Source organism: Monosiga brevicollis, genomic scaffold, assembly GCF_000002865.3.
Source record: "Monosiga brevicollis MX1 MONBRscaffold_19 genomic scaffold, whole genome shotgun sequence".
Lineage (NCBI taxonomy): Eukaryota > Choanoflagellata > Craspedida > Salpingoecidae > Monosiga > Monosiga brevicollis.
The window spans coordinates 77,752-100,356 of NW_001865056.1; the positions used below are offsets into that span (position 1 = coordinate 77,752).

The 22,605-nt window shown below is 55.8% G+C and overlaps 5 protein-coding genes across 5 annotated transcripts in view; 1 reads left to right on the top strand and 4 right to left on the bottom strand.

Annotated features, from left to right (window-relative positions):
* Window positions 1-169: 169 nt before the first annotated feature.
* Window positions 170-8,799, top strand: MONBRDRAFT_33379 (uncharacterized protein; the record flags this gene model as incomplete). The annotated part of the gene is made up of 30 exons (XM_001747766.1): window positions 170-370; window positions 464-546; window positions 679-719; window positions 812-886; window positions 998-1,083; window positions 1,194-1,302; window positions 1,372-1,478; window positions 1,605-1,720; window positions 1,811-1,931; window positions 2,539-2,662; window positions 2,758-2,894; window positions 2,996-3,076; window positions 3,151-3,249; window positions 3,345-3,498; window positions 3,599-3,682; window positions 3,791-3,884; window positions 3,962-4,091; window positions 4,180-4,305; window positions 4,460-4,579; window positions 4,667-4,758; window positions 4,850-4,982; window positions 5,084-5,259; window positions 5,372-5,464; window positions 5,553-5,785; window positions 6,704-6,982; window positions 7,348-7,494; window positions 7,625-7,734; window positions 7,833-8,238; window positions 8,325-8,470; window positions 8,581-8,799. 30 exons carry the CDS (start codon window positions 170-172, stop codon window positions 8,713-8,715), a joined length of 4,038 nt encoding a protein of 1,345 aa, XP_001747818.1. The 3' UTR covers window positions 8,716-8,799.
* A 582-nt stretch (window positions 8,800-9,381) lies between these two features.
* MONBRDRAFT_27371 (uncharacterized protein) lies at window positions 9,382-11,023 on the bottom strand (the record flags this gene model as incomplete). The annotated part of the gene is made up of 7 exons (XM_001747870.1): window positions 9,382-9,462; window positions 9,543-9,610; window positions 9,702-9,762; window positions 9,871-9,960; window positions 10,126-10,265; window positions 10,415-10,730; window positions 10,838-11,023. Coding segments are annotated over 7 exons (942 nt in total), but the record flags the coding sequence as incomplete, so codon positions are not given.
* A 115-nt stretch (window positions 11,024-11,138) lies between these two features.
* On the bottom strand, window positions 11,139-14,675 carry MONBRDRAFT_27372 (uncharacterized protein; the record flags this gene model as incomplete). Its single annotated transcript, XM_001747871.1, has 4 exons — window positions 11,139-11,942; window positions 12,039-12,221; window positions 12,438-12,672; window positions 14,641-14,675. 4 exons carry the CDS (start codon window positions 14,673-14,675, stop codon window positions 11,139-11,141), a joined length of 1,257 nt encoding a protein of 418 aa, XP_001747923.1.
* A 1,873-nt stretch (window positions 14,676-16,548) lies between these two features.
* Window positions 16,549-17,664, bottom strand: MONBRDRAFT_27373 (uncharacterized protein; the record flags this gene model as incomplete). Its single annotated transcript, XM_001747872.1, has 1 exon — window positions 16,549-17,664. The coding sequence occupies one exon, from the start codon at window positions 17,662-17,664 to the stop codon at window positions 16,549-16,551; it is 1,116 nt and encodes a 371-aa protein (XP_001747924.1).
* A 2,853-nt stretch (window positions 17,665-20,517) lies between these two features.
* The window catches only part of MONBRDRAFT_27374 (uncharacterized protein), a gene marked incomplete at both ends in the record, with an annotated part of 5,126 nt that continues 3,038 nt past the window's right edge, over window positions 20,518-22,605 (bottom strand). The window contains 7 exons of the mRNA XM_001747873.1: window positions 20,518-20,614; window positions 20,695-20,930; window positions 21,068-21,336; window positions 21,483-21,582; window positions 21,681-21,773; window positions 21,845-21,980; window positions 22,327-22,400. Coding sequence (XP_001747925.1) covers window positions 20,518-20,614; window positions 20,695-20,930; window positions 21,068-21,336; window positions 21,483-21,582; window positions 21,681-21,773; window positions 21,845-21,980; window positions 22,327-22,400 — 1,005 coding nt within the window. The remainder of the gene's footprint in view (window positions 20,615-20,694; window positions 20,931-21,067; window positions 21,337-21,482; window positions 21,583-21,680; window positions 21,774-21,844; window positions 21,981-22,326; window positions 22,401-22,605) is intronic.

Below are 22,605 nucleotides of genomic sequence, written 5' to 3' on the forward strand. Positions count from 1 at the left end.
CATGCAAGGGCAACCCCCCCGTCCGCAATGAGGTTGGCGTCGCCTCCTCTGCTCAGATGCTTCCTTTCTCATGCTTGCGAAACAGCACCCACGCACCCATCATGCCGAAGGATATCACCCCCACTCACGACGATCATCTTCCTGTTGATCGGCGCCCTGACACGAACGCATGTGTTTTCCGCAGCTGGCCTATAAGTTGACAGCCTGTGAAGGCAGCGTGGATGAATACTCGGGTTATGGTGTCTCGTGCTTCTGCCCGGCAGGCCAAGGGCGCCTGACCCCAAATGATCCCTGTGCAACCTGTGACAAAGGCCATTTCAATCCTGGCGGCCTGCATTACAACTCGGCCGACTTTGTCACATGGACCTCTGTTCGTGCGCCTGCCTTGTTGGCCGCCCTTCCACAACCAAGTGCCCGTGGGCGCGTTGCGCTTGTCTGATGTTCTTGTCCCCGGGCCCCTCAGAACAAGGCTGATGATGGTTACTTTCATCAAGTGGAAGATGGCGTGTTCATCACCTGTCAGGGCTCTGATACCAGCTGCAACAGGTTTGTCCAAGCAACTGAAGCCTGCTGGAGGTAGTTTTTTTTTTTTTTTTTTAATTCTGGACACTGGCGCAAACGTTTGCTCATCTTTCCGGCTCGATCATGATGCTCTGTGGCGGGGGATGAACATCTCAGCTGGACATATGATCCCGTTGACACGGGTGTCTTGAGCAGTGGTGCGTTCCATCGTCTCAGCCTTGGGCTCGAGGCTTTGCCAGCCTCGTCTGCACTTTGTTCATGGCGTCCATCTTGATGCCTGTGCGTGTAGGTGACAACAGCAACTACTCCAACATTGACTCAACTCTCATCTTTGAGATCAAGTTTGCTAGTGCTAGCGGCAATGGTAGGTCGCGCCGCTGCTGCTTCAGACCCCCTCTTCTACGACCCAAGGTCTCGCCCGACCTCGATCTTATTTTCGCCCCAACGCTCAACATACTCGGCTTCCTGCTCGTAGCGCTGCGCTTTTCTTATCGTGTGGACAGCAGCTGCTCCTCCTACCTCTCTACGTGCAATGGACTTTCTGTCTACCTGGGATCCACGGTTGGTCATACCAGGTCTCATCTCAACCTTGGTGACCTTGTACGAGGAGGATACACGTGCTCATCGCTCAAGAACATGCCTGTCCGCAACGTCTCTATGCTTGGCTTTAGCGCATCGTGCCAGCCATTTCTGCCAGCATTTATGAGGTTGGCAACACCTTGGGCTACGTGACGTTTGATTCCACCGAGCGCCCGGACGTTCAACAGCTCTTGACTCGAGGTACATCGCCACGCACAGAGCTTGGGTCTTGCCGCACGCTCGAGCCGCTAAAGAATTTGCTGCCTTTAGAATCTGTTGAGCTTCGCTTTGTGTACCACAAAGGCCTGTACAAGAGCGATGCTACCGATCGGGCCTACCTTCGCTACCTGACCGTAGTCAACGGCGTATCAGACCAGGTTAGCTTCTTTGATTGCCTCTGCAACGCTCTGCTATCGGCTTCCACGGCCAAGCATACATGGCGGCACTTTCTCGCAATCGTGAAGCCTCATCTCACGGTCACGTGCTTTGGTGTACCACCGCAGCGTTTCAACGATCAGTGTCTCCCATGCCCCAGTGGTCACTTCAGCAACACCACTGGTGCTGCCCATTGCCATGCCTGCCCATGGTTTACCTATGCATCAGCCCAGGGGGCTACTTCGTGCGTTTTGTGCGCATATCCAGCCCAATGCATTCCACCAGTTCTAAAACCTCATTCATTCGTTAACGCCGTTGTTTGCCCACTCCTTAGCTGCGACGCATGCTCCGACGATACCATCGCTCAAGAGGCCCAGTCTTCTTGCCAAGATTTGCCGCCCTGCACTGAGGAAGATGTGGTGACGATCGAATCACCCGTATCGCAATGCATGTTGGTAGGTCTTTGGTACCCTTGGGCGCTAACCAGCACAGTATCTGCTTCTCAGTTTATATCACTCCTGCACACCCGCAAACTTGGCGGGACGGCAGCACGACGGAGTTTACTGGCACGCAAATCGATCTTTCTTTGAGGCCATATCTCTGAATGGCGTGTCCAGGTGTGCCTGCCTCAACCCTCACTTGTGCGCTCGCACAACAATAGCCAAATGCCGCGCATCCGCGCTTAACCAACTTTCCTTTGCTCTCTACCTGCCTTGCTTTATCCGGGCTCTTTTGTTAGAGTACTTTGCAACCCCAACGCGCAGGATGCCGTTTCCTTGCCGGCCAGCCTCAACTTTTCACGACCATGCACCTGTCCAGATGGCCACGAGCTTGACACCACGGGCGCACACCCGGCCTGCGTGCCCTGCCCAATGGGCTCTTTCAAAAATGCATCAATGCAGTCATGTATGGCGTGCTCTTCAGCGCAGAAAGCAGTCAGTTTCGCTTGTCACCACTTCTTGCAAGGACAATGGAGCACCACCCGTGACTTCACGAGGCGTGGGTTGTTTTTCTCAACTTGCATGTACACCGTCATCATTCATTTCGAATCGTGCTCGCTAGCAACCCTCGCTCGAGTTTGGGCCGTGGCGGGATGAGCCGGTGCGCATGCTCCCCAACAACACATGCCCTTCCGGCAACGTCTTTTGCACGAGCTGTCAGGGCGATTGCGCTCCGGAGGAGAATGGTGTGTGACCCGAATGCCCCGAGGATTTTCGAGTCATGTAGCCATGTATTGTTATTGCGAGACCCTTCTTGCTCACACCAGTCTTCCTTGGCCAGGCTGGCGGCCCCGTGGCGACTACATCTCAAGTGGACGATCACTTGGAGAGATGGAAACCACGCTGCTTTTCCCCGATATTGCCGTGAATACAGAGCCCGTGATCCGTTGGGCCTGTAAAGTAGATTGCCGCCTCGAGGTTTGTATGAACAATTTGCTGCCGAACCTTTTGCTTGTGCATACATCTAAAGCTTTTCTCCTCACCAACGCCCACGCTGTCATCGGAACCCGTGGGCGCAGCGAGATCAGTCGGCGCGCGCCCCCACCAAGGACTGCTTCATGGAAATGATCATTTCGAACGATACAAATGTGTTGCATCAGGTAGTCGCACGTTTTCTGCGGACCGCGGTTCGAGTCGTAGCAAGCTCAACTTCTGTGCGTGCGTGTGTGGCCAGACCAATTGCTCGACGAGCTACTCCCCTACTAGTTCATATGTGTACTGGAGCAACTATCAACTGGATATTCCCGCTCAGAACATTGACATCTCCTTTCGGGTGGGTTTGCCTGCTGACTGACACGATCAACGCAGCTTGTATCCGGCATGTATGCTCATCATTCACTCTTGGGGGCATATGTACGCTGGACCCAGTTCTACCAAGCCGATACCAGTGCCGACTCCATAATGGAGGCTCGGCTGTATGGCCTCACAGTTGATAATACTGTTTCGGGCGGCGCTGACGAGTGTGAGCCGTGCCCAATGGGTCAGCACCTGGTCAACGGGACCTGTGCTGCCTGCCCTGCAGGTACGATGATTGACGTGGCGCCAACCTGCTTTTGAGCTTTCATGTCAATGCAGTTGTATGTATCAACAACCTGATGCTGGATGCATCTTGTTAATATCAGGCTCGGAGAGCACGTTCCCTCCAAGTGATCGTTGTCAACCCTGTACCGGCAACTCCTTCAACCCGAGTGCCGGCAGCATTGTAGGTTGGCCGCGTTTGCAGACTCATCTGACACGCAAGCGTGGGCAGCACACTGACCATGCACCGTGCTGCCAGTGCCGACCGTGTGGTGCCGGTACTACCGCTCTTGCAGATCACACCGGCTGCGACCTTCACCAGTGCCAGTTCACGGGCAGTGTGTCTGGAGCCCACTACGACCTCTCCAAGTTTGTAACCCACTCGCCGTTGTACGCCCCCACCTCCCTCTGTACGAGCACTTCCCATGGGCGCTGGGCTTGCTGATCAATGACGACTACTGCTGCAGGCTAGGAGACCCCAACGGCCCGATGATGACTATTGCGGCTGATTTCAGCAGTGTATCTTATCCCGTTCTGTACATGTTCAACCCCTGCTACACCACGCATCAAAATGATGCCTGCGTCGATCCCGATACAGTACGGATCACGACCACGGCCATCGCGCGCGCGCGATTGAAAAAGTGTTGCGCCGTTTGTTTACAAAGCACTCTCTGGCGTGGCACAGAACAAGTCCTTGCCTTCCATGGCATGCTACCGCGGCTACTCAAGTTCCTTTAGCATCGGCGAAACGCTTGGTTTTCAAGAGGAGGCTCAGGGTGTCACTCGCTTGACATTGACCACACAAGTTACGGTAAGACTTGGGGGGGGCCGGGGGGGTGAGATGGTTTGTGGGACTCTACCTGCAGCACGCTTGCGTGCGTGTGTTTGTAGTGCCTTTTCTCATCCAGCGGTGGCGTGGTGGCATTGTTGCTCGGTGTGCTTGTGTAAACTCATGTATCGGGTAGCCGACCTTTTCGCGCAAAAGCATCATCAATCTCATGTGTGACCCCGCCAGTGGGCGGGGATCGCCCGTGGCCGCCGCTGAAAGTGGCCGGGTGTACATTGGGCGATTTACCTACGCCGTCGTAAGTTTCGAGACATTGATATATTGTTGTGTGGGATCAAATCGCACACACGGATCTGAGCTGATCTGCTCTGGGTGTATGGGGTAGAACTGGACCTCGGTCTATGCTTGCCCAGAATGTCGGTTGGATTCAGAAGATGTGTATATTATTAACAAGGGCATTTGCATCAATGGTGCACGGTGAGTGTGCTGGGGCCTGCAATGTCTGTGCGGCTGAAAGTCACCTGACCCCTTTCCGCCGCGCCCTGCATCTGGGGGACACTGCTGGCAGGCTGCAAGAGTATGCCCCGGCGGCACTGTGTGTTGTTTTGGCACCGTCAGTAACCATCGAGTGCAACCCGGATATCCCGCCGCTTGACCATGGCGTGGATCAGGTCCAGCTGGTCATCTACCTTGCGGTCAAGGTGTGTGGCGAAGCGGGAGCTGGGCGGGGTGACTTGGCAGGCCTGGTCTTTGGGTCATCAAGCACCTCACGGGTCCTCCAACTTGGGCACAATCGCTGTAGGAAACCATCGGTCTCCAGGAGTTGGAGCGGTTTCCGGTGGAGTTGGCTGCTTTGCTCACGGGAGTGTCTGCAGACAACATTGAGGTCGCCTATCTTGAGGTGACCAAGGCCGCAGTCACGCTGGTTACCTCGAACGCAGACCAAACCATTTCCGAGCTGAAGCAGCATTTGGCCAGGTTGGATTACGTGTGAATCGGAATCCCACTGGCAGCAACGCACGCCTGCACGCACGCGGGAGCCCACAAAGAGCGCCATGACTCATGTATTTTCGCCGCCAATGTTATGTAGTGGGCAGTCTACACTAGGCACGCTATTGTCGGTGGAGTATGCAGCTGATGCCACCACAACCCGGGCCGGACAATCTGCACACTCCAAGTCCAAGTAGGTCTTGTCCAAAGATTAGCGGTGGCGACGACGGCGTGCGTCGTGCCGGGCTAGCCTAATGTGGGACATCGTAACCGCTACGCAGGGACAAGCTCGTGGCGGGTTTGGTGGTCGGGCTACTGCTGGTCGTGGCGGCAGTCGGCGTGGTGACCTATCATTTCATGCAGTTGAGACGGCGTCATTACCAGCTTCTGGAAGTGGCGAGTGGCGTGGAGGGTGATGATGCAGCCTTTGATTTGGAGCATGACGAGGGTGGGGTTGTGCACAACATGGACGCCGTGACTCTGGACAGTAGCCTCGGTAGCACCTGGGCGCTCGGTGAGTCAGTGGCCCAGCCTTGCTCATTTCGTGCCTTGAGTTGAGGACAGCGCTTACATCTGGACCACGCGTGAATGCCTGGCCCGATCCATCTCTAGAAGCATCACAAATCAGTGCAGGCGGGGGCCAAGGCTCTGTGGGCCAAGGGCGGGCACCTTTTGATCCCAGCGCTGCCTCTATAACTGAGACTGGTGATGAGGAGGACGACGCGCCCCTTCCTTTCTAGCCCCGGGGTTGAGTTCAGACGCGCAGGCGGGGCACTTTGCGCCATGTATTGAGTCAACTATTCTATATCCGGCCCTCGCCGCTGTTTTCTCGTGTCCATACTCGTGACCCTTGCCCGTTGCGACACGGCGTTCAAGCCGCCCGATCCAGTGCTTGCCTCAGCTAGCCTGTTTCCTGTTTGATGCCCTGTGGGCTGTCCACTTGTTGTCCCCGTAGTCCTGTTCTCCCATAGTTTGATTGTCCTCGAAGCTCAAAATTGGAATTTGACCGTTTAAAGTGATAAAGTGACCAATTGCAGGTTCACCCTTCAACCGTCACTTCTTCGTCTTGTTCTCTCACGCTTTCTGCGTCTGCTGGCGTTGGCGTGGTACACAAAGACCGTTCTCTTCTGCAACAACTCGCAGTACAGTGTCATCATTATAACATGCTCTTGCCCCCATTGGACACTGGACGACGAGAAGGGGAGATGGATAAGCAGTTAGTTACACATGGGGCGTCAAGCATCGTAGAACCAGCCAGAGCTGAGCGCAGGGCCAGGGGGACAAGGTAAGCAAGGATAATCAGGAGGTAGCAGGAGGAGGCGGAAGGAGGCGGAAGGAGGCAGGAGGCAGGAGGAAGGCAGAAGGAGGAAGGCAGAAGAAGGACAGGGGGGATGTTGACACATTTGCAAGTGGCTCCTTCTGCGATTTGAAGGATTTGAAGGAGGTGTGCGATCGTTTGTCATACTTTTGCCTTTTTGTCAGCACGTGACGGCACAGGGGAGAGAGGGAGAGCGAAGAGAGAGAGAGAGAAATACATGTAGAGACAGAGACAGAGACAGAGACAGAGACAGAGACAAGACAGAGACAGAGACAGAGACAGAGAGAGAGACAGAGACAGAGACAGAGAGAGAGAGAGACAGAGACAGAGACAGAGACGAAAGCACAAGTTTGCATTTTTCTTCTCTCTCTCTTGCCATTGCCAATGTGTGTGGTCTGTGCGCTGCGGTACCGAGGGGCGGAGGGGGCTTTGCTTTGCTTGCTCCGTGTCCGAGGGGATGATGATGGATCGTGCGGCTGCCAGATGGGCTTGGGAAGAAAAGAGGTCAGATGCCCAGAGCTCATGCATGTACGCGCGACTTGTTGGCAGACGCTTCGATTTTACCACCGCGTGTACACGAAACGCTGCCAGCCCCCTTTCCAATGTACGTCTGTGGTCGGTCGCAGGCTATGCGTGTGATGCCTCCTCACAGGGCGTGGCCATGCCCTGTGGCGTGGCCTCTCCTGGGTGGCGTTTGGGCCAGTGGCCTCTTGGATGATGCCGCCGATGCATGACTTGGCCCTGCTCTACCGCTTTAGAATCACTGACACCAAGGCACAGCTTCATCATGGACGCTGCTGCCAAGAACCCAACGACCTCGGCCATCGAGGCCACCATTGCTGCTGGCGGTGATGCCAAAGCTGCCATTTCCATCGGCGTCATTGGACTTGGCACGATTGCCACTGGTGAGTCGAGCTGTACCGAGATCTAGTCGGTATTCGTCTGGTTCGCCACCCACCAAGCTCTCATGCCGCTTGTCATGCCGCTTACCGTACCACCACCACTTGCATCGGGCACCAATCATGATCAATTCAGCCTTTGTTCGTGGCCTGCTGCAGTCGCGGCGCAGCGCGCAGTTCCATTTCGTCGTGTCCCGCCGCAGCGAGCGCAACAGCCAGGCCTTGCTGGAAGCCTACCCCGACCAGGTCTTGGATCAACTGCACCCTGGCCGCCATGTCCGCCGTCCAGCTGACGCCCGCTGCCTCACTGGTGCGCTCCTGGTCTGCCGTGACCTCTGCTTTAGGTGCGCGTATGTGATGACAACCAGGACGTGGTTGATGCCTGCGAAGTGTTGGTGCTGGCTGTGCGCACCCCAGATGCGAAGACGGTCCTCTCACCCCTCAAAGCACACGCGGAGCAACTGCTGTTGACCTTTATGGCCACCATTCCCTCCCCGGACCTGGCCGACTGGATGAAGGCTGACGTCAGCCGCGTTGTGCGAGCCGTGCCGCTCCCACCCATTGCGTATCAGCGGGGTGCCACAATTTATGCACCCCGTCACCCCCTCGTGCACGAGCTCTTCGATCTTGTGGGCGTGGCCATCCCCGTCAGCAATCCAGAACAGCTGCGCGGTCTCCAGGCCATCACATCCCTCATGGGGCCTGCTTACGCTCAAATGCTCGCGGCGCAGCGCTGGTGTGAAGCCCACGGTTTGTTGCCCTCGCCCAAACCACCAACTCAAAAGCGGCCCGTGCCTTCATTTGCTCGGCAACTCATTCACCTGCGCGCACCTTAGGCGTTCCCAGCGAAGCGGCCGTCACCTTCGTCTCCGAATTCTACTCAAGCATCTGTGACGACGCCCGCCTGCGACAACGACAAATGCGGGCCGAAGGCGAAGACATCAGCCACCTCTTCCAAGAACTTGTCAATGAGCAGACCCCGGTAGGATTTCATTTCTCGCTCGCTTCCCCTTAATCTTCGCCCGGCGATGGATTTTGCATGTCTTCCGTGACCCGTCGCAAGTCTCATTTGCGTCTTCATCTGTTTCTCAGGGTGGTCTGAATGAAAGAGCCATTGGTGACATGACAGCGCTCGGTGCCTACGATAGCTTGGCCCGAGCCTTGGACAACACAAACCTTCTGCTTCAAGGCGTGGTGGTTGATGCCGAAGGCAATGGTGCAGCATAAACCCTGCCCCAAACCCCTTTTTTTTTCGAGAGGCCTATACACGGACTGCATACCATTCACATGCCATTGCAAGCTATTTGAGACAAAGTGGGCCGCGTCACAGTCTACCCGCAGGGCGGACCTGTGAGCGGCAACAGAGGTCAAGCGGACAGCCTAATTCATATTCGAATCACTCTATTTCACTAACTTTGTTTGCGGTGTCAATTGGGCTACACATGGTCGCAAACGAAAGAAAAAACAAAATCAGGACGCTGCAGCCTCGCCGCTCGTCCCTGCATGCCATGGTTCGCTCGGGGATCGTGGTACAAACGGATGGACAAGCTCGTCAGCTTGCACATGGGCAGGGGCAGAAACAAAGCCAAGGTTTCGGTTCGGTTCGGTTCGGTTCGTGTAGTATATGGTCATTTATTGTTGGGCCTTGGCGCGCGGCGTCCGACCTACGGCATGGACAGCGCCGGGCACGAACCACCGCGAGTCAAGAACACAACACTCCCCAAAACAATACGACGACCAAAACACCCCGATGATAAAGCAACGCAACCGCAGCACAATGTCATCCAGCACCAGACGAAAGGCCAGGCACGCGCGAGACGAGCGAGCGAGAACAACTGCAGGCCTGAAGCCAAGGGAACAAGGCAGTCACGACCAAAAACGGAACGGAACGCCTTAGTTGGCAAAGATGGTACCCATGGGCATCCAGATGTTCTTGCACTCGACGGCATTGTACAAAAACTCCTCGCCAGCACCCTACGCGAGACAACGGTGGCATCAGTCTCGACCAGTCTAGGCCAATTATCATGTCAACAAGCCAGATACTGCCGTCGTACCTGCACAGGGTCAGCCCAGTCGCGCGATTGGCCATAGTTGACCCAGGTGCGCTTGATGTTTTCGGCAGCTGTGCGGGGGTGACCCACGGATGAGGCGAAGTGAGCGTCGTGCCTTGTTAACAACCAACCAACCCCCACCCCAGGAGCGAGCAATCGTACCAGCCGTCTCGACGTATTTGCTGCCCACAGCCGAACCAAAGTACCAGACCGCCTCGAGATCCTAGCACACAAGATAAGCACGTCAGTCAGAGACCGTGAGCCCAAGTACCCGCATGGCACACAAGAGGCAGGTGCCTTTAAACGGGAAATTTAGGCCAACGCAACGCACATGATGCTCCGACATGTACTTGGCAAGGTGCTCGCGGTTGCCAGTCAAGATGTTAACGACGCCAGCCGGCAGGTCCGAGGTGTCAAAGACCTTTGAATGGAAAGGATAGGCAAGGGAAAAAAAAAAAAAAAAAAAAAAAAACACAATACACACAGTGAGAAACACCGGTTGGCTGATGTGGCCTTGAGAAGGCAACAACATGCAAAGTCGAGGCACACTTTTGGGGGTCGCACGGCTACCATGACGACGACAAACCTGGTAAAAGTCGAGGGCCAAAACAGGGCAGCGCTCGGAGGGCACAATGACAATGGTGTTGCCGCGAACAATGGCGGGCGCAAAGAGGGACACAAAAGCCAGAAGGGGTCGTTCATCGGGGCACAAAACACCAAGGGGGCCTGACAGCCAAAATCAGGCATCATTCAAAGTACAAACGAAAAAGTGGAATGAGTCGAAGGCATCAAAGAAAAGAGAAAACTCAAAAGGAGGAAAAAGAAGGGGGCAACGGCTTAGCCGACGCCCCGGACCAGCAGGTTGGTGAGCGTACCAACGGGCTCGTGGATCTTGACGGTGGCGCCGTATAGGGTGGTTTCCTGCACGGTACCACCGTACTTGTCGGCATAGGCGCCCCAATAAAAGAGGCGCTCCACGGAGAGGTCGACTTCGTTCAAGGCGTCGTCCAGGCTGCAACCGGTGATGTCGGCCAGGCGACCGGCCAGCTCAGAGCGGCGAACTTCGAGGTTCTCAGCCATGTAGTAGACAATCTGGGCACGATTGTGGGCTGCACGCTTGCTCCAGCCGCCAAAGGCTTTGTGCGCTGCCTCCACGGCATTACGTACGTCCTTGCGGTTGCCCTCGCCCACCTGCAATTAATACCAGCGAGGCAAAGAAAGAAGAGAGCAATGTGAGTGCGATGCGCGCTTGTATTGGAATGGAAGAAAAAAACAAAATAGGGGTGGGGCTGACGAACGTGGGCGACAAGCTCCTGCTTGGTATTCAGGATGGGGCGAGCGTAGGGAGCATCGGGGCGCTTTTGAGCACCACCATAGTACATCTTGTAGGTGCGATCGACGAGAGGCTTTTCCGCGCTGCTTGCCGATGTAGGCAAGGTCGGCACGGGGTAGTCGCTCGAGCCAAAATTGGAGATGTCGAGATTCTAATCTCAGCAAAACGAGGCAGGGCAGGGCAGAGCATGAGTAAGAGCGAAAGGACATGCATGGTCGGGTAGACCAGGTGCACGTGCTTGTGTAAAACACAGAAGCCTTGGTGCTTTAGAGGGGCGAGTGCGAGCAAAGCTGGGCACCAACCTCATGGCGCACGCGCTTTTGCCACTTGGGCTTGAGGTACTCCATGAGACCTTCTTTGCCGCCATCGCGACCAAAGCCAGACTCACGGAACCCGCCAAAACCGGCCGCGGCATCAAACATGTTGTGACCATTGATCCAGACGGTGCCCGCCTTGATCATGATAGCCACCTCCAGAGCCATGGAGAGGTTTTCGGTCCACACGCTGGCACCCAGGCCAAAGCTGGTGTTGTTGGCCAGTGCGACTGCCTCCTTGGCAGTGCGGAAGGCCTGAGCCGTCACAACGGGACCGAAGATCTCCTCCTGCACCACGCGCGAGGCTTGGTCAACGTTGGTGATGAGAGTAGGGGGGTAGAAGCAGCCGGTGGCAGGCATGCACGCCGCAGCCTGGTAGACCTCGCAGCCCTCTTGGCGAGCAATCTCAACGTAGGCCGCGATGCTATCACGCTGTTTCTCGTCGACAACGGCACCCATGTCAATGCACTTGTCGAGGGAATCGCCCAGGCGAAGGTGCTGCATGCGGGCCTTCACGCGACGGACAAATTCCTCATAGACGGTCTCCTGCACGAGAATGCGGGAGCCGGCACTGCAGACCTGGCCCTGGTTGAACCAGATGGCATCGACAACGCCCTCAACGGTAGAGTCAAGATCCGCGTCGTCAAAGACGACAATAGGTGACTTGCCACCCAGCTCCAAGGAGATCTTCTTGCCAGTTCCAGCAGTGGAGCGACGAAGCAGACGACCAATGTCGGTGCTGCCCGTGAAGCCAACCTGTCGAGGCATCCAAGAGAGAGTAGGGGTATTGTGAAATTGAGGGCACAAAGGTATGAAACGCAACAGTTTAAGCCTTCAAGACTTGGCCCCCACCTTGTCCACATCCACATGCTCAGCCATTTGTGAGCCCATGCGGCCGCCGCCAGTCAGCACATTGAAAACACCCGGAGGTAAGCCGGCTTCGGCACAGATCTCGGCGAAGAGCAGGGCCGACAGGCGCGTGTTGGTGGCAGGCTTCATGACGATGGTGTTACCAGCTGCCAGGGCAGGTGCCACCTGAGCGGGGGGGACATCAAGGTGCGAGCAAGGAATCAGAAGACGGATGACGCAGTGCAGGTACTGGGTGTGATGTTTGGCGGTAGATACTCAGAAGGTGAGGAAACATGACGTCAAATTTTAAAAAAGAAAACGAAAAAAAAAAAAAAAAAAGACATGCTTCCTCATGCCACAAACAGCCGTCAACTCTTCGAAACGCCATCGATGCGCGCCTACCTTCCAAACGAGGAGCATGAGAGGAAAGTTCCAGGCCACAATGCCAGCAACGACACCGCAGGAGGTCCACTGGGGGAGCTCTGTTTCAAGGAGTTGGGCCCAGCCGGCATAGTGGTAGAGCCAGCGTGTCACGACGGCATGATCAGCATCGCGGGTCTCGCGGACGGCCTTGCCATTGTCCAGGCTCTCAATGACGGCGATGAGGCGGTGGTGCTTCTGAACGTGACGGGCAATGCTGTAGATGTGGCGGGCACGGACATGGGCAGGCAGGCTTCCCCAAGTGGTGTGGGCGGTCTTGGCGGCCTTGACAGCCATATCAACGTCTTCCTGCGTGCCTTGAATGGTCTCGGCCAACACATCACCACGGGCAGGGCTGGTGCTCTTGTGGTATTGGCGGCTCTCGGGCTGGACCCACTGGGTACGGAAACGATCGATCAATCGATCAATGCGTAAGTGCTGAAAAAGGAGGTCGCAGGCACCGGGAATTGACAAAACAGACACACCTTATTGTTGATGAAGTGGCCAAACTTGCGGTTGTGGGCGTCCAACCAGGCGTAGGCACCCTTGGCATCCTCGGGCGCCGGGCCGTACTCTAGATTCTCAAACACCTCAGCCACACTGGAGAGTTGCGAATCAGCAGTCAGATTGATTGAACATTGACACCTTTCATCTGTGTTGCCTTAACTGTCCTCTGTGTGCGCTTTCCAAACTACTGTGCCAGCCTCTATGGATTTTCTCTCTCTTTTTTTTTTTTTCCCTATGTGCTGCAAGCTGCGGATCGGGCTGCATGTTGCAGTTGAAGTTTGAACATACGTGGGGCGAGGGCCAACGTCTTTGCCCGGGGCCTTGGCGGAGAGGCCATGGATGCTAGAAGTGTCGTTGGCGTTGATGGTGTCGATGCTCACGGGCTCAGACGTCTTGATTCCGTTGGTTGAGGGCTTTTCGGTGCCCTTGCCTAAAAGATTTACAAGTAAAGAGGAGGGCGGAGGGTGACAGGACGAGATGAGGTTTTGTCGTTTCGAGCCAGACTCCCACACGCGAGGTGCCCAAATGGTAGAGAGACCAAGAAGGGCGAGAGGCGTGAGAACCAGAAGCAATCCAACCTGCTGCGGCGGGCGCTCCCTAAGGCAACAAGAGGATTCGAGGCGATGGAGGATTCGGAGATGGATCAGGATTCGGATCGCCAGGGCTTATAGCGGGACAGTAAAGTCAACAGAAGGCCCGCTGCACGGACCTTGGCAGATGCGACGGCAGCCATGATGGCAGTGTCACTACGTAGAGTGGTATCAGTCGTGGTCTAATCGGACAGGGCGCTCGGGTCCTTGGCGGAGACGGCACACCTAATCCCACAAGTTTGTGATCGACGTGAGTCTTTTGAAAAAACTCAAAAAGTCAAATAACATGTGCAAACGCGACCGCGACCACGAACGCGGCGGCTCGAGCATCTGGGGTCCGTGTTTGTACGTCTCTGTCTGCCCTGTCTGTGATGGCACACCGAGCTTGCATTGCAAGATCAAGCAAAGAGCCGGAGAGAGGCAAGAGGCAAGAGGAAAGAACACACACAAACGCACACACACACAAGGAAGCACATGGCAATGGCAGTGTGGGAAGTGGTTGCTGTTTCCTTGCTACTGATCCCGCCACCCGACATCGGCAAGTGACACAGGACGTTCAAGCTGTATTCTCCCAAAGATCACATGCGTATGAATGCTATATGGCAGCGCCTGCTGGCGTTGCATTCAGGCGGAGATCGCCGTCTGTCGCTGTCGCTGCCATCGCGCGGCTCAAAGGCGATACCTGTTGATGGAAAAATGGGGTCCAGGAGGCACTGCGTCTCTCTGGTACTTGGGTCCTGTTTCGACCCTCCCTCTGAAGGACATCCAAGTTACAATACATTCTCTGAAAACGCCTTCGGAATGGTTATACCTAATTCTAACATTTCAAAGGTGTCTCTGCATTCTATACAAGAGGATAGCTCAGTCTCTTGTCTCTGGCTGATGTCTGGGCGTACCCTCTATCGCGTCGTGGTGTGCGCCAGTCTCCTTGTCTCAACCAGTCTGCGCCAGTCTCCTTGTCTCAAGAATCCTCACCAGTCTGCACAGGGATTTCTCAGTCTCCTGGTCTCCCGAGAAGATGCGTGGTTCTAATTTCAAAAAAGCGTCATCACGACGCCGCGAGACCAGTGGCTCCCCCTAACCCACACCACATCCCCAGCGCCCCATACAATCCCCAAACCATGTCCTCATCCCACCAGAAAGCAAAAAAAAAAAACTTTGAACACGATGACAAACTCTTTGTGATTAAGTGATACAGAAAAGGGCAGCTGCCACCAGCTGCCATTGAGCCCCCCCCCCCCCCCCGTGCGCGCGCTCGGCTTGATGCTGCGGCTCTGTGTTGATGACCTGATGTTAGGCTCGCAGGGTCTGGTTGCGGCTGGCATGTGAAAATGGCCGGCGTAGGCAAACAAAGGCATAGGGCAGACCGGAAACAACCCAGGGAGACGAGCCAGACCGCCAAGTGTCGGAAAGACGTGTCGCGAAAGGTTTTACATCACCCAAACCACCCACCCATACCAAACGTGTGCTCACATGACAAGTGTGTGGACTCGTGCCATGTGCGCCTTTCCTACCGGCAGACTTCTTCGGGGTGAGATGTGGCATGGTCGCGAACTTGCGAGTGTCTTGCCCGATCCGAACTATCGACCCCTCGGCGCGTCGTGTACACGGGATGTGTGATCCTTCCGAAGGGGCCTACGACCGATGGATTGACCCGTCCTCCTGGTCTGACTCAAATCTGGGGCCCTCTCGCCATCTCCCCCTTTATGCCTTGCGTGACCGACCCACCCGCGGCGGCTTTTGTTTGGTCTGGGAAAAAACACGGCCAGTGGCGGACATCCCCTCACTTCCTGTCAAAATTGGCTCCGGAACCATGACCATGACTATGACCTGAGCCCCATAGGGCGCTGCGCCTCGCAATGTTGAGTGCCACAATCCCATCTGTGCGAGTTGATCTTGCTCACAATGAACAAGAACAACCCGTTTGCGCACTCAAATTAAAATTAAACACACGCAGGTCTGGCGCCTGAGCTCGGGTACCAGCAGTGCAGAGCCTACAACGCAGCGCACGAAACCCACGGCGCGACACTGCTGGTGCAGATCCCACATCATGACCCTTGCTCCCCGAATTCCACAATTTGCTCGTGCAGAAGCTGGCACCAACAGGCGTCAAAAGGCAGCTGTCAATTTTCGAGGGCTGACGGCAAACCCAGTACCGGGACTATAAAGATGGAAACAACAAGCGACTGGCAATCAGAAACAAGAGAAGAGATGGGATAATACCGAGACGTTACAGGCGGACGGTAGAACAACAACAACAGCAACAACATCAAGGCACACACTGGCACAACTAGATAAAGCCAAACTAAAAACATGCAGACCAAAACTCAAAAGGAAGCAGTAAGACAATCACATGTCAGTAGACAAGGTCAAATAGCAATGAACAGCGCCCATCAACATCAACACCACTTGAAACACACACCCCGAGCCCACTGAGCAGGAGGGAAAACTCGAAAAGAGGCAATGCAACAATCATGCATCTTCACTTGGAAGCCATATGCATCAAAGGTCCCGTTCGAGCTCACGTCTGTACGGTGCCACACCGCCCGCCACGAAGGGATGCTGCATACATTGTTGCGACACTCGCACACAAAGTCGTGCAGTCGTGGGAAGGAAGAAGGAGCACAACTCGAAAAAAAAAAGAAAAAAAAAACACGGAAAGACGCCATGAATCACAAGTCACTGGGTTAGGAAATGAAGACATCAAAAGCCAGCTCAAAGGCCACAGTGACGGCATCACGAGAGGAAGAAGATAAACCCCAAATAAAAGAAGGTACAAGTCATGGCTTGCCAGCGGGTTGAGTGATCGAGGATCCCGAGTTCCGATGACTCTCTCAAAGGCTGTCAAGGGGCTGGCACCCATTGGGCTGCCAGGTGACGCGCAAGCACACACATGTTATGTTGCGCAACAAGAGCAGCGGTGGCGGCGGCGGCGACGGCACAAATAGCAGTCATGGCTACTGAATCGAAGAGAGGCAGGCTCGAGGAACTCAAACTCAAGACTGATGTTGTCCCATCTGCTGCATCATCAGCATGGACGGGTGCATGTTGTTGGGCATCATCATCGGCGCGGCCGAGTTGGGCAACTCCATGGAGGGGGCCATGGCACCGCTGGCCATCATGTTGAGGAGTTGTTGCCATGGTGGGAGGGCTGGGTTGTTGCCCATCATGGCAGCGGCAGGATTCATGCCGGGCTGGGAATGTTGGGGCGTGGGCATGGTGGTGCTGACGGCACCAGGCATCATGTGCATGGGGTTCATCCACATCGGGGGCATGTGAAAGGGAAAATTGTTCATGCCCATGTTGGAGGCGACGGATGAGAGCTTTTGTTGAACGGCGGGTTGTGGAGGGTTGGCGCGCAGCGAGGGGCTGGCCGTGGTCCCGTTGGTGAGACCAGGGGCCGAGGCCAGGGAGTCCTTGGTCAACGCACCCATGTCGGACGCGTTGGAGCGATCGCCACTGCTCTCCTTGAGAGCGTGAATGAGTTGAGCGGCCTGATAGTCGGCCGAGTCGGTGAGGGAGCTGTTGGTGTTGACGGAGCGGGTGGCGGGAGATTCGCGGGGACTGCTCGTGTTGGAGGGTAGGGCGTGTTTCATCAAAGCGATTGAGGGCTGGGATGCCTGTTGTGGGTGATGGCTGGGAAGGGTGTGGCGTTGCTGGTGTGGCGGCTGTTGGTGTTGCTGCCCTTGTTGAGGAAGGGAGGGCGAAAACTGTTGATTTTTGAGGGCGGCACTGGCGGCGGCTGTTTCGCGCTTGAGATCGGACATGGACTTGAGATGGCGAAGATGGCGGCGGGTAGCAGCGGGAAGACATTCGGCGCGCATGAGCCAGGTGTGCGTCAGGGTGCCGTAGAGAGTGGGCTTGCGTTCAAAGGCCTTGTTGGAGGACAGGCAGTGTCGCACGCCCGACTTCCACTTTGGATGATGATTCACAAAGCTGGGTGTCTGCTTGGCCATGTAATTGTAGATTTCCTTGGTGGAGAGGCCACGATCGAGGGCCGAGTCGATGGAGCAAAAGGCAAGCGCGATGCAAGTGGCGTACGAGGCCACGTCCTCGAGGTCCATTTCCAATGCTTCCATGAAGCTTTTGGCGACGGCCGAGTTGATGGCCATGGCTGAACGCGCTGCGTAACTTGCAAGACGACACGGCCGGCCGGCAGGAAGGGGTTAAGGGAAGTCTTGAGCAAAGCCGGAAATGGCCGGTCGTGCAGCGAAAGCCGGGGGGGGGAGGGGGGAGAAGGAAGAAGCTCGTTTCCCCCGGTGCCAGAGCGTAGTCGGGTGGTCAGATGACTTGAGTAAGTTCAGCTACGGTCTGGTCTGAACGCTCTAGTGCTATCAGAGCAGCGGAGAAGCGCGCCCACGCGACGAGCAAAAGCGAATGCACGTAGCAAGCTGTCAAAGGCAAAGGCCACTCACTGCCTTTGTACAACAAGAGTAAATGGCGCAGGCCGGCGGCGTCACTTGATCACGACAAGACAAGGGGTGGTGAGACCGCACACAAGCAGGGGCAGGGGGGAGGGGGGAAGACGAGTCTTGTGACAGCGCGGGCTGCCGAAACGTGGCACCGCAACTCGGTGTGGGGGGAATCAGAAAAGCAGGAGGCGTGTGACCCACGGCCACTTTGGAAGACACGAGCGAGCGTATTGACATTCAACCAGCCAACACAATGTTGTGACTGGCCAAAGTAGCAAGCGAGCTGTGACCCCCAAAAAGAAGGGGGTGGGGGGATGGGAGAGCGTGTCGGCGAGCCGTGTGTGCTCACACGACGAGACAAGAGAGCCGAAGAGAGCCGGAGAGAGCCGAGAGAGAGAGAGAGAGACGCTGCGCACGTAGACACACGAACGATCAGGGTGATGAACCAAAAAAAGGAAAAGAAAAATGGGGCGCTTGTGGCAGATGTCCGAACCCGTAGCTCGTGTCCGTGGTGCTGGTGGTGATGTATGTGTGGCTTTGGGCGATGAGATTGTTGAGTGAGCCAAAGTGAGTGTGTGTGTGTGTCACATGTGGGATGTCTTTGGTGGACAGAGCGTGTGCATGGGTTTGACGCGGTTTGCAAAGTGTGCACCGGTGTTGCGCACCCACGATTGGTGTTGCGGCGACTACCTATCATCAAGGCAAGGGGGTGTGGGGGTGTAGGTGTGCACTGCACGCACAACTGAACATTGACGTGGGTGAAGCCGCTTAGGGAACGGGTCTGTGGGTCCTGAAATCTTCGTGTCCCTCCAGTGGTATCGTGTGTGGCGCTGCAGATGTAAAAGCAGCAGTCGAACCCACGCACGAACCCACAAACCCAAAACCGTTGGTCCAATAGGTCCACAATGACATTGTTATTCACATTACAAGCGCAACCTCAACGCCCATGCGCTTGATTCGCAAGATGCGACCCTGACAAACCACTCACCCCCTTCAGACGTTTAATTAGCAGCAGTCCTCACTCGCCCCCCATGGTCGCAAGGGGGTGGTAAGGGATTGCAGGGATGTGGTTGAAGATTGACATGTGGACATCATGGGTGCGACACGCACGCACGAACATGACTTGATCCCCTTGTCCAGAGGCGCATGCATATGGTGTCATTGGACCCTCAAATGCGTCCCAGTGGCACGGTGACGTAGGATTCGTGCCGCAGAAGCAAGAGCTTGGCGCCGTGACCTTGCACTGCTTGACGTATTCCAATCAACCCACGACCCTTTGGCTGGTGTGTCTGTGTGCGTGTGTGTGTGATCGTCCGTCGCCTGCGCACGCGAGCGTACTGCCGTCGTGCTCGGCCATGTGCTCACCCTCTTGGGAGGGGAGGCGATGCCTTTTCCGTCGACACGTAATCATCATAATAATCAATATTCAAAACGCCCAACACGCCAAGCAAGCAAATCAAAAACAAAGAGCAATTCGCGTGGACGATGGATCATGTTGTGCGCTCGCCGCGCAGCTGCGCCCCATGCCCCCTTGCGCAGTCGGTAACCCCCCACCTCCCACAATCGTCCCGAGATTCGAGCATGCTTGCAGCTGTAAATTATACGTCATGATATCCAACCGAACCATGACGAGGGACATGACACCCGATGACACACGTTTTTTTTTTTAACATCAAGCTGCCCGCGTCGGCAACCGCTCCTGCCATACGAAGTCACAGCGCCTGCGCCTGGCGACATATGCACCCATCGGCTCCTGTTGCTTATCGCAAAGCATGAACCTGAAAGCTTGATGGCTTTCGTTTTGCAGATCAAGCAATCACACGACCACACTCACGCAACCACAACCACAACCACAACAGCAACTGCAAACAGAATCGAATGACAGGCTGCTTATCAGATATCGCCACTTTTAGTCTTGTCACATGCACGCTTTTGTGCCTATTCCTTGCATCATCCAGCAAAGGCAGCGTAAATCGGTTTGTAGCGAGTGAACAAACCACCGCACGCCCGCGATCACCATCATCATCACCCTTTGGTGTCGAAGAAAAGGCATTCGCTTTTTTTTTTTTCGTGCGACTCCACCTCACTCTGGCCAAGCTTCCTATTCTTCCTAATCAAGTCCCATATGCCAGTCCAGCCAGGCCGCCCAGGACAAACCCCCCAAGCCCTCCTCACTCATCCAACACCTCTTCACCTCATGCTCCGTTCGTCAGACCCCCGCGCTTGGCTCGTGTGACATGATCATTCTTCTTCAAACCCTTGCCCCGACCTTTCTGGGCCTGTTGCGCCTTGCTCTTCAGCCTCTTCCCTTCCACGCTGCTTTCCGTCCGCCAGCTTGTCCTGCCCGCTCGTTGCAACTCATCATGCTTGAATGCTGACGTGATGGCATTACCATCAGTCTCGCTCGCGGTTTTCTTCAATTCGCGCCGACCTGGCACACTCTGGATCTTTCTAGATGGTTTACGCTTTCACGTGTGCCGGTGTCGCCCCATTGCCGTTGGCCACTCGGCAGCCCGGCATCTTGCTTGCACATGAACATGTGTTGCCCGCCCTCTACTGAGCCTTGAGCTGGCGTAGCACGGCCTCCACTTCGCGCGACTTCTTCTCGCTGCGACGTCCAAAGATGCTTGACTGCGCCTTGTCTTCGAATCTGCGCCAGCCCCAGTGAGATGCGTCAGTCTGAGTCACCGGTCACCGCGACCAGAGCAGATGTGCGAGACCAGCACTGACTTTTCGAGCCAAGTAATGGCGGTGGCCGTCTTCAAGTGGGGATAATACTTGCGGCGCATAAGAGGATCACAAAACTTGTCCCAGTCATTGCGGAGAAACACGTCGACCAATTCGCGCAGCTGGACAAAGGCTCCCTTGAGCAGCTGATCCCCAGCCTCAATCACAGGACAGGTGTCGGCGTACTCCTCGCACGTGGCGACGTCCACCTCAAAGGATTTGATCCCGTTCAGATTGATCTGCAGTTGGCCGCGTCGATACCCCATCAAAGAGGGCCAATGAAATGAGAAGTCATCGCTGACATGTTGCGCACGGCGTGCGCGACCGCTCCACGGCACGCCTTCAAGCGATTCCACCTAGTCATCAGCCCGCGCACCTTTTTGATTTCAGGATCCTCGACCTGAGAAATGAGGCGCTGGCCAATGTATTTGCAAGTGTTAAAGTACGCAGCCCGAGCCACTTCGGTTGGCATGTGGCGCAGGGCGGCAAACGTGGTGGTGAGATAAGCCAGCAGCTCAAACATGTGAGGACTTGGTGTCGTTTTGGGCGCCGATGGTGCCCAATCAAACTCCGCCAGCTCCAAAAACTGGTCAATGCGCCCTTGCAGGCACGCAAAGATGCCATCTTCGGCCGCCGAGCGGGGATCTGAGCCCAGAACAACCAGAAGACGCAATTGTGCACGCCGTCGAATCCGTATGAGGGTAGATATGCCGTTTTGTCCAATCAACCTCACACACCCCATTCACTTTCACTCATACACAATACACAATACACCCTTTTCACCGACGTACCCTTGAGCGTGTCAGCACCATGCAAGCGGGTACCGTGCACGTCGTTGCCGATGGAGCGCGTCAATTGGCTAATGTACAGTTCCAAGCTCTCGCAAGCCAGCTATGGGACACCACAAGCGGCGTATGGTCTGAGCGGCGGGCGAGAGACAGACATGGCAATCCGCTCGGAAGATCATTGGCGCCAACCCTGCATCGCACCTCCAGCTGAGTCGTGTTCAGCGAGATTTGTGTCAGCTGCTGAACGTTGAGACCGGCCGACCGGACCAGCTTCATCAAGATGCTACTCAACACCTGGCCATGGAGTTCACACCAATCAGTCGGCGACAACACCAGCTGGGCCAAGAGGCAGCGAACGTGCACACCTTTGAGAAGAGGTGGTTGGTCGATTGACGCAACAACTCGTCCACCTCGGTGCTCGAGAGGCCCACGTTCTCCAGAAACTGGTGGCTCAGATCAATGTAGTGCCGAACCTCGGCGTACAATCGAGGCACGGCATTGCTACGGCGCAAATGTCAGACAAGCCAACCAAGGTACAATGTCAGACAATCGGCCGATGTCAGATAAATGTACCTGTGCGTCTGCTTGACGCCGCCGCGCGGCGCATACGACCCGAGCATGACTGTGCCGCGGCCCAACTTCCCCACACCCCGCCACACTCAAATACAGAAGCAACCAATTTTTCACGCACGCCCCCTCCATGACGCCGTTTCGGGCAATCGAGCGGTCAGGGCGGGCTCACCCACGGCCAACAGTTGCAACACGACAAACCCCTCCCGCAAATTTCCCCTGTCCCACCAAGGTGGGCAAGATGGCTCGGGCACAACCAAACACAAGGGAAGGCTACCTGAACAGGAGCTGGCGAGGAAAGACGGTTGCGCCCACGGTCGCGCCATCTTCAAAGGGGTACGTTTCCAACAGCTGTCAAAAAAGGGGGGGCGGAGGAACGCAAGGGCATCAACGCAAAGTGTGCGAAGCATGGGTGCGAGGCATCGGAGCATACTAAACAAAGCCATCAAGCGCCATTGTGGCTCTGATCACGTCACATCCAAATGCAGATGAAACAATGACGAAAAACCAAAACACATTCGGGAGAGGGGCGGGGGGGGGGGGGGGGGGGGTTTCC